Source organism: Myotis brandtii, unplaced genomic scaffold, assembly GCF_000412655.1.
Source record: "Myotis brandtii unplaced genomic scaffold, ASM41265v1 scaffold61, whole genome shotgun sequence".
NCBI lineage: Eukaryota > Metazoa > Chordata > Mammalia > Chiroptera > Vespertilionidae > Myotis > Myotis brandtii.
Genome location: NW_005370318.1, coordinates 403644 through 412603, shown reverse-complemented (window position 1 = coordinate 412603; position 8960 = coordinate 403644). Strand labels below are relative to the sequence as shown.

Sequence of the window (8960 nt, the reverse complement as noted above, 5' to 3'; positions counted from 1 at the left end):
CCGGGGAAGCCGGGGGAGGGGACGGGGGGGCACACCGGGCCGGGCTGGGCACGGAACCGGGATAAGACTAAATCTGGGCGCCTGCTAACGGGCGGGGCTCATAGGGTGCAGCGGGGAGACCCTCAGGCTGTGATGGACGTCCCCGGGAAGAGAGGAGAAAGCCTGTGATTGGGGACCGAGGAGGCGTGGCCTCTGTTAGCCAGAGTGACCACCTAGGACCGGGGCCGAACCCAGACCTACCACTCGGGGCGGGACCAGCATGTGAGGGCGTGCCCGAGGGGCGGGGCCTGGGGTGGGGACGCGGTGGGACCCAAGCCTGAGCGACTGCCCGCCTTCTGGGCTGGGCAGCTTGCGTCTGGGTCTCGGGGAAAGAATGAGCCCGCAGTGCGCAAGGCCCAATGGAGCCCCTGGGCTCCCGCAGAACCGGCTGGCTCTCCCGTTGTCTCTGAGGAGCGGTTCAACCTTCTCTCGACCCTGGATCTGAGGCAGGAGATGCGGTCCCCGCGAGTTTTCAAGAGCTTCCTGAGTATGTGCCAGGCTCGCCCGGATCCCCTCTCACCCTCCAGCCTCCCTCCCTGAATTCCAGTTCTTGTCGCTGAGACCCCGGTTCCCCGTTCTCGTCCGCGGCCCATGCCTGAGTCGACAGCCCCTTCTCTGAGCCCGGTCCACCTTCTCTGAGCCTGAACTCACTCTCTCTGCTCCCATCTAGTTCTCCTGCCCCGACCCTCTTCCTCTCTACCCCTCTCTAAGCCGTAGTCCCGTCGTCTCTGAACCCCCTCTCCTCTTCCCAGACCCACTTTTCCAGGTGCTGAGCGTGTTTTTATCCCTGCTAGGAGAGGTGCTGGTCACTGTGTACAGGTCAGAGGGAGGAAAGGGGGAGCCCCAGGGGCTGCTCTTGAGAGGAGGTGGGGAGCAGGCCCCACACGGCTGAGGTTTGAGCCAATTCAGACCTGGTTGAGCCGTGTTCGTAGGAGTTGCTGGATCTAAGAGCCTGGGGTGGGGGCTGTGGGGTTCACTAGGGTCCTGGGGCCTCAGCCTCCCTCCGGTTCTTCAGGGAAGTCTGTTCCATTCGCTTCCTGCTCACGGCGGTGTCACTGCTGAGCCTCTTTCTGACAGGTGAGGTGGTGAATTCCCTGGGGCCCCAGCCCTGGATGCTTTGGAGCCAAACCAGGCGCATTTTCTCCTATATCCTTCTGCCCCTTCAGCTCTCCGCAGTCTCCTTCAGAGCCCTGTAGTCCCCGCTCAGACTCAAACCCCTCAGCCTCTTCTTCATTGTCCTTTATACCAGAGAAACCCTCTTCCCCTCCCTTCCCCTGAGACCACCCCCCTCTTTCTCCAGCACTCTGGTGGGGTCTCCTGTACCTGGTCCCTCCTTTGGAGAGTGTGAGTCTGGGAAACGGTGTCCTGGGGTGGGTGGGTGGCGGGCTATGAAACTGGAGATTGTGGGGTGTCCCTTGGGCTGCTGGGAGGAGGGGACAGTGCTGGAAGGGCTGGATATAAATAGATTTCTGAGATTGTGTCCAGAGGTGCTTGAGGGTCTCTGAGGGGTCCTGGAAGGTCAGGGGAGGGGATGGCAGTCCTCAAAAGGAAGGCCCTTGGAGTCTGGCTGCTCTCAGACTGAAGTGGGACAAGGGGGTGGGTGGGAACTGAGCAGCGCTGTATTTTGTCCCTCCCTCCAATAGGAACCTGAGATGCTGACTATAAGGTGAAAGATGGCACCTGGGGTGTGGAATTGGGGGACTCAAAGGTGCTCCTGTGGAGGGGCTTACGGGAAGTGTCCCGGGAACAGGGAGCCAACCACACTGTGCCAACCTCCTGCCTGCAGCGAGTACCACGAGCGCGTGCGCACCCAGGGGCAGCAGCTGCAGCAGCTGCAGGCCGAGCTGGATCAACTCCACAAGGAGGTGTCCAGCGTTCGCGCAGCCAACAGCGAGGTGAGCCCTGCCGCATCCTGCTCTTACAGCCAGGACCCAGGGGTGTCTAAGAGCTCCGCCTGATGCACAGCCCCGTTCGCTGGGTCCTGAACCTTAAAGCCCTGCCCCAGAGCCCCAACTTCGTGATTTCTCTCGGGACCACAAAGTCCATACCAGACAACTATAAAACCAGCCCGCAAGCCCCGTCCTCCCTCTTTTCAGAGAGTGGCCAAGCTCGTATTCCAGAGGTTGAATGAGGACTTTGTTCGAAAACCCGACTATGCGCTGAGCTCTGTGGGTAAGACCCATGGACACTGAGAAACTGAGACACAGAGACACGGAAAGACGCAGACATTGACATAGACCTTTACAGATGACCGACCCTAGGAGTCCGACCTCCGACAGACCCTGACCCGGCTGTTGGTCCGGCCTGGGAGTCTGAGTGGTTGCTTCTCCCCTGTTCCAGGAGCCTCCATCGACTTAGAGAAGACATCCCGCGACTACGAGGACGCAAACAGCGCCTACTTCTGGAATCGCTTCAGCTTCTGGAACTATGCGCGGCCGCCCATGGTTATCCTGGAGGTGGGCCTGAACACGGATCCCGGAGCGGGACTGGGGGCGGGACGCTGGGGAACGAACCCAATAGCTCTCTGGAGGTGGGACCTAGCTGGGCGTGGCCTAGGCGGGGCTGACGGCCGGACCTGGCTTGGCTGAAGCTCCTTTTGCTGAAAACCTGGCAAGAGGTAGGGACTGGGGACTGGGGACTGGGGAAGGCTCTGTCTAAGCAGGTGCTCGGACTGGAGGTGGAGGTGGAGGACTGAGCCAGGCGGAAGCTGCCGTTGTGAACCCATGCTCAGGCTGGAGAAGGGCAAAGTCGCTCGGTCTTCGGATTCTGATCGACTGACTGTCCTGTCCGATTGCAGCCAGATGTGTTCCCTGGGAATTGCTGGGCTTTTGAGGGCGACCAGGGCCAGGTGGTGATCCGGCTGCCGGGTCGTGTGCAGCTGAGCGACATTACCCTGCAGCATCCTCCTCCCAGTGTGGCACACACCGGGGGGGCCAACAGCGCCCCCCGCGATTTCGCAGTCTATGTGAGTGGGACTGAGGCCAAGGAGGTGGGGGATTTTGCTTAGAAAGCACCAGGCACTCATGAAAACTGGTGCCAACGAGTCTTCACTTGTGCATCTATAAACTGGAGATACCATTTGCCTGTCAGGGCTGCCATAGGTTATAAGTCATTACAACCATATCCAAATACTAATTGTGGTTTAATGAGCGCTAACTCTGCTTTATCTCCTTGCATTTACACAACTTATGTTCCTTGTACAGATGAGAAAAGTAATGCTTAGAAAGGGGACCTTACTTGCCCAAGGTCACACAGTTAATTGGCCAGACTACAAATTGCAGCCAGGTTTCTCTGAGCCCACATTCCACGCTACACTGTCCCAACACCACAACATAAGAGCGAGCATGCATACAGCTACTAACACACACATAGTAGGTCCTCCAGTTGTTCTCCACCTGTGCCTCACTGTTCCTTCATTCACTCTTCATCTACCAGGGCCTCCAGGTTGATGATGAGACGGAAGTTTTCCTGGGGAAATTCACCTTCGACATGGAGAAATCTGAGATTCAGACTTTCCACCTACAGGTGTGTTTGTCTCTGAGGATGAGGGTGCCAAGAGAGTGGAACAGGGAGGGAAGATTAGGGAGGAAGGCAGTCCTTGGCACAATCCATTTGTCTTCCCAGAATGACCCCCCAACTGCCTTTCCCAAGGTGAAGATACAGATTCTAAGCAACTGGGGTCACCCCCATTTCACATGCTTGTATCGAGTCCGAGCCCATGGCATGAGAACCTCGGAGGAAGCAGAGGACAGTGCCACAGGGGGGCCCAATTAAACATGCTGATTGTTAAAATAGAGTGGAGGTCTGTGCTGAAAGAAGCTGGAGCTGGATCAGTGCTGGAGGGTCTGTTGGGAGCTCTGGTTGCCTTTGGTATATAAATATGATAGGGGGTCTACCTCCCAATGCAGCCTCTCTTTTCTTGGAGAAGTCCAGGTCAATATAGTAGTAGCAGCGCATATTTATGGATGTTTCCATGTAAAAGAGATGGTACTTTGGACATTACAAACATTATCTAACTAATCCTCACAACCACAGAGGGGAAGACCACTCAAGGTCATATACCTAGGGAGGAACAGCATCACAGAGGCACCCAAGCCCACCTTCCTCCAGAGGCCACCCTTTTACTGCAGAGCTGCCAGTCAGCCTGAAGCCATGCTGTGAACCTGTTCCCACTCCCAGCCTCTGGGAAAGCCTCCTTTCCTCAGGTAAACACTCAAAAACTGAGGCTTAAGAACTTCTAGGAAGCATCTAAGTCAGAGTTGATGCAGGCCTCGTAGTCCCTACTCAGGTTATCTTCACTGAAACCTCAGTGCCCAACTCAATACTAGGCACAGTACAGACGGTCTAGTGTTCACCAGTCTCTGCCCTCAAGAAGCCTGGTAGGAAAGAGAGGATGCTCCAGAAACGGCAATTCATTTACTGATCCAAGAATTCTTCATTAAAAAAGAATTAGAGGAATAAAGGATGGGGACAGTCATCAAAGGGTTAATGAGTTCTACCTGGACAGAGCAGAAAAGGGTGACCAGTATCAGCAAAGACACAGACAGCATCTTGGCTGTTAAAATCCTTCCCCGTGTGTTCATGTTTTGGAAGAATGTACGCACTATTAACAATGGTAACCCTCTAGGAAGTGGACTGGAGCACATATCCATCTGTTAATTTGGGGGGTATTTTGTAATTTGAAGACAAAGGAAAAAGGTTCTCTCAAATGGCCTCAAGCCTAAAATTAGAAATATGAACTCTCATACAGCTTTTCTGGAGGGCAGTTTCACAATAGGAACCAAAAGCCTTAAAATTTGTATACTCTTAATCACTGCAATTCCATCTTTATGGATCCAAAGGATACACAGATGTAATCAAAAATACTTTAAAAATATTTTTATTGATTTATAGAGAGGGAGAGGGAGAAAGAGAAACATCAATATGAGAGAGAAACATCAGTTGCCTCCTGTATGCACCCTGACCGGGACCAAACCCACAACTTGGGCATGTGCCCTGACCAGAAATAGAGAACCAGCAACCTCTCAGAGAACAGGACGATGCCCAAACAATTATTGAGTCACATTAGCCAGGGCCAAAGAAAATACTTTAAAAAATATTCATCACACTGTTTATAAAGAAAAAAACTCAAAATAGCATCTAAGAAGATAAATCATGTTACAAAAATTATATGTAGCCAATAGAAATGGTAATATAAGGTAATGTTATAGAAAGTAATTAATGATATATGACTAATTTCTTTAAAAGCAAGCTAGACTGCCCTGGCCATCATCCCAATCACCAAAAGGTTGTAGGTTCGATCCCTGGTCAGGGTGAAGGTGGGAGGCAACCAAGCGATATTTCTCTCACATCAATGTTTCTTTCTCTCCCTCCCTCCTTTCCTCCTCCCCTAAAATAAATAAATCATGCATATCCTTGGATAAGGATTTTTTAAAAAAAAAAGCAAACTAGACTGGCATACATAAAAAAATTTTAACTTCCATATGAAAAGAGTTCTATAAACCAAAAGATACTATACAGTAAACAAAGAGTGTCCTGGGAAGAAATATTTTCAACATGTAAAGAAAGAACTGAATAATGATAGAATAAAAGCTATAAAAACCTATAAATACGTGGCTTAGTTGGTTGAGTGTGGTCCAGTGCACCAAGAGGTTGCTGGTCAGGGCACATGCCAAGATTGCAGGCTCGATCCCAATAGGGGGCATGCAGAAGCAACGGATTGATGGTTCTCTCTCATTGATGTTTTTCTCTCCCTCTCTCTCTAAAAAAATCAATAAAAATATATTAAAAGACTAAAAGTACAAACCTATAAATAGGCTACCCATAAGAAATAAAGTTCATATGCCAAGGTACAAATTGATGTTTCTGTTTCTCTTCCTCTCTAAAATCAACGCATTTTAAAAAAAATAAAACTCACAAAAACATATGAAATAACTAACCTTCATAACTAAACTATTTTATATTATTATTATTGCCTTTCAGATAACAGAAGGGGTAAAACCCTTGCTATCGAGGGCAATTTACAATATTAAAAATTTAAAGAAATGTTTTTATTGGTATTTTAGAGAGAAGGGAGAGGGATAGACAGAGATAGAAACATTGATGAGAGAGAAACATCATGGATGGCTGCCTCCAGCATGCCCTCCACAGGGAATTGAGCCCACAATCCAGGCATGTGCCCTGACCGGGATTTGAACCTGTGGCCTCTTGGTTCCTGGGTCGATGCTCAACTGCTGAGCCATACTGGCTGGGCACAATATTAAATATTTAAATATACTGACTTAACATTTCCATTTCAAGGAACAAATCCTTCAGAAATGCCCCTGTAAATGCTGTTAAACAATTCAGGCTTGTGGCCTATTTTAGGACTAGAACTCCACTGCTCCCTCCCCAGGAGATCTAGCATAGCCCTTGCTCCATCTTAAAGCCCATCCCTCCCCTAATAATTTCCACCTTGTCCTGTGTTTCCAGCTCAGTTCCGCTCTGAGGCAGGCCAGGCTGGGTATTTGGTTTACATTCAATCTTTGTATTTTCAAAAACAGAGTCAGTGTCCCTAGATATCTGGGTAGAAATACCCTATTTCTTTGAGTGAGGCTATTATGTAAGAGGCATCCTTTATTCAATCCCTAACGTCAACAATAGGCTCAGAGAGAAGCAAACATGGCCAATAGCAGATTCCCACCCCAAAACACACAGAGTGGTTGACAAAGCAGTGGTCATCATTGATCTTTATTGAATGAGGGGCTCCAGGGGCAAAAAGGTACAATCAGGAGCAGCAATAGCAGGAGCAAATATAAAAGTATAAAATATAAAGTGCTAGCACTGAGGAGTGTGTGCAGGGGTGGGCGCTGGTGCATATGGACCTTGGGGACACAGGGCTGAGGACCAGCCACAACCTACCCTCCAGGAGAATCTAGGGCTGAGGGGCCTGTGCAGGATCCTTGGCTGGGAGTGGAAGCGGCTTGCAGGGGGCCCAACCTTGGGCCTTGAAGTAGGAGACCAGTTGTCCAGGTACTTCTGCAAGCACAGTCTGTGCCAATGCCTCCCGAGGAGCCTGCCCAGAGAAGAGGGGCAAGGTCAGTGGGGGCCCATAACAGCTTCCCAAGGCCTACATATTATACCCATAAAGGGATATAAAACCCAACACCCAACCCTGCCCCAGACTTAGATGAAAGGGTATCTCTAACCTCTTACATCAGGGAAAGGTAGAAGGGTAAACTCCCAGATCTGGTCTGTCCCCAAGCTTGACCCCACTCACATTCTGAAAGCGGCGGTAAGGCACAAACTGCACTATGTCACGGGCAGCTCCCTCCCCGGAACGTGTACGCAGGGGTCCACCATCAGCATCCAGCTGCTCCATTGCCTCGAAGTCAGCACCACCCACACCCACAATGATCACTGACATGGGCAGGTGAGAGGCACGAACTACAGCCTCACGTGTGGCCTCCACATCAGTCACAGCACCATCAGTTAGCAGCAACAGCACGAAGTATTGCTGGGGACAAGTGGATTCATATACTGAGTCAGACCTTTTAAACACCCCAGCCACACATTCCCACACTGACAAGAGCCCGCAAGGGAGCCACTGACTGAGACCATCCCACCACCACCACTAGTTCCCACAATCCTCACCGAGGCAGTCCTCTGATGTGCAGCCTGAGCTGCAAACCTGGCTACATGGTTGATGATGGGTGCAAAATTGGTGGGGCCATAGAGGCGAACTTGGGGCAGGGCTTGACGGTAGGCATCCACAATACCCTGGATACCTAGAGAAGAAGGGCAAAAAACACTATAAAATACTGGTACACTCGGGACTGAGCCAGGCCTGACATCACCCCATCCTGGGTGAGGAGATTTGGGAACCTGGTGCATTTTATTCAATCACCCTGGTAACCCAGGATACTTAACCTTATCCTACAAATGAGGAAAGTAAGGCCAAAGACAGGAGGGACACTTGCCCTATATCACAGCTTGAATTAAAACCCAGTTTAGGGGAATACCCTGAAAAATCCAAGGCAATTGAGCATTAAATGACAATTCAATAAGATAATGAATTACAATCCATTTAATAAAATATTAAATAATGAGAGATAAGGAAAAGCCCTTCCTTAATAAAAGTAGAAGGAAGAATTACAAAATAATTTGACAATCAGAACTAACTGATTCAGGTAAGGATCATCAATGGATGCTACAACTAGAAGGGGTAAAAGATGAGTAATTAGATATTTGTATTTGTATAAAAAGATACTTATTCATCACAAAGAGAAAAACAGTACTTGCACAGCGGGGAAACCTGGTAGACTCTACCTTAACCAAGTGATCAAAGTTAACATGACTGGTAATAGGATAAATCAACAACAACATGTGCCTCCTGATGTGGTGCACCAAGAAGAAAGCACAGCATCACTTCTGCAATATTCCCACCAAAAATGCATAATCTGAATCTAATTATGAAAAAATATCAGGTAAACCCAAACTGAGGGGCAATCTACAAATTATCTAGCCTGTAATCTTAAACAATGTCAATATCATGAAAGGCATGAACTCAGGAAGACAAAACAATTGAATGCAACATGTGACAAAAGGTTTTCTTTTACTGTAAAAGACAGAACAATTGAAGAGGGAGAGAAAAAAAAGATAGGAAAATTGGCAAAGTTTGAATAAATTCTATAGATTGGATAATAGTATTGAAGTTAATTTTCTGACTTTGAGAATAGTACTGTAGTTATGTAAGAGTGTCTTTGATTTTAGGAAACACACACTGAAGTATTTAGGGATAAAGGGCCATATGCATGATGATGGGCACCAATTTACTACAATTCTCAAACATTTCAGAAAAAAAAGTGTGTGAGTGTGTGTGTGTGTGTGTGTGTGTGTGTGTGTGTATATATATATATGTGTATGTGTGCATATATATATAT

The 8960-nt window shown here is 49.0% G+C and overlaps 2 protein-coding genes across 5 annotated transcripts in view; one reads left to right on the top strand and one right to left on the bottom strand.

Moving 5' to 3' along the window:
• Positions 1-3942, top strand: part of SPAG4 (sperm associated antigen 4) — a 4794-nt gene extending 852 nt beyond the window's left edge. Inside the window, exons 2-12 of the mRNA XM_014550636.1 lie at positions 217-526; positions 792-858; positions 1055-1116; positions 1340-1383; positions 1683-1705; positions 1826-1934; positions 2136-2211; positions 2380-2495; positions 2837-3004; positions 3475-3564; positions 3664-3942. Coding sequence (XP_014406122.1) covers positions 217-526; positions 792-858; positions 1055-1116; positions 1340-1383; positions 1683-1705; positions 1826-1934; positions 2136-2211; positions 2380-2495; positions 2837-3004; positions 3475-3564; positions 3664-3813 — 1215 coding nt within the window. The 3' untranslated portion in view covers positions 3814-3942. The remainder of the gene's footprint in view (positions 1-216; positions 527-791; positions 859-1054; positions 1117-1339; positions 1384-1682; positions 1706-1825; positions 1935-2135; positions 2212-2379; positions 2496-2836; positions 3005-3474; positions 3565-3663) is intronic.
• Positions 3943-6749: 2807 nt separating this feature from the next.
• The window catches only part of CPNE1 (copine I), a 41782-nt gene continuing 39571 nt past the window's right edge, over positions 6750-8960 (bottom strand). For all 4 annotated transcript variants that reach the window (XM_014550674.1, XM_014550675.1, XM_005879759.2 and 1 more), the window contains 3 exons: positions 7672-7805; positions 7298-7534; positions 6750-7093 (listed from right to left, as the gene is read on the bottom strand). In XM_014550674.1, the coding sequence (XP_014406160.1) occupies positions 6953-7093; positions 7298-7534; positions 7672-7805 (512 nt within the window). In that variant the 3' untranslated portion in view covers positions 6750-6952. The remainder of the gene's footprint in view (positions 7094-7297; positions 7535-7671; positions 7806-8960) is intronic.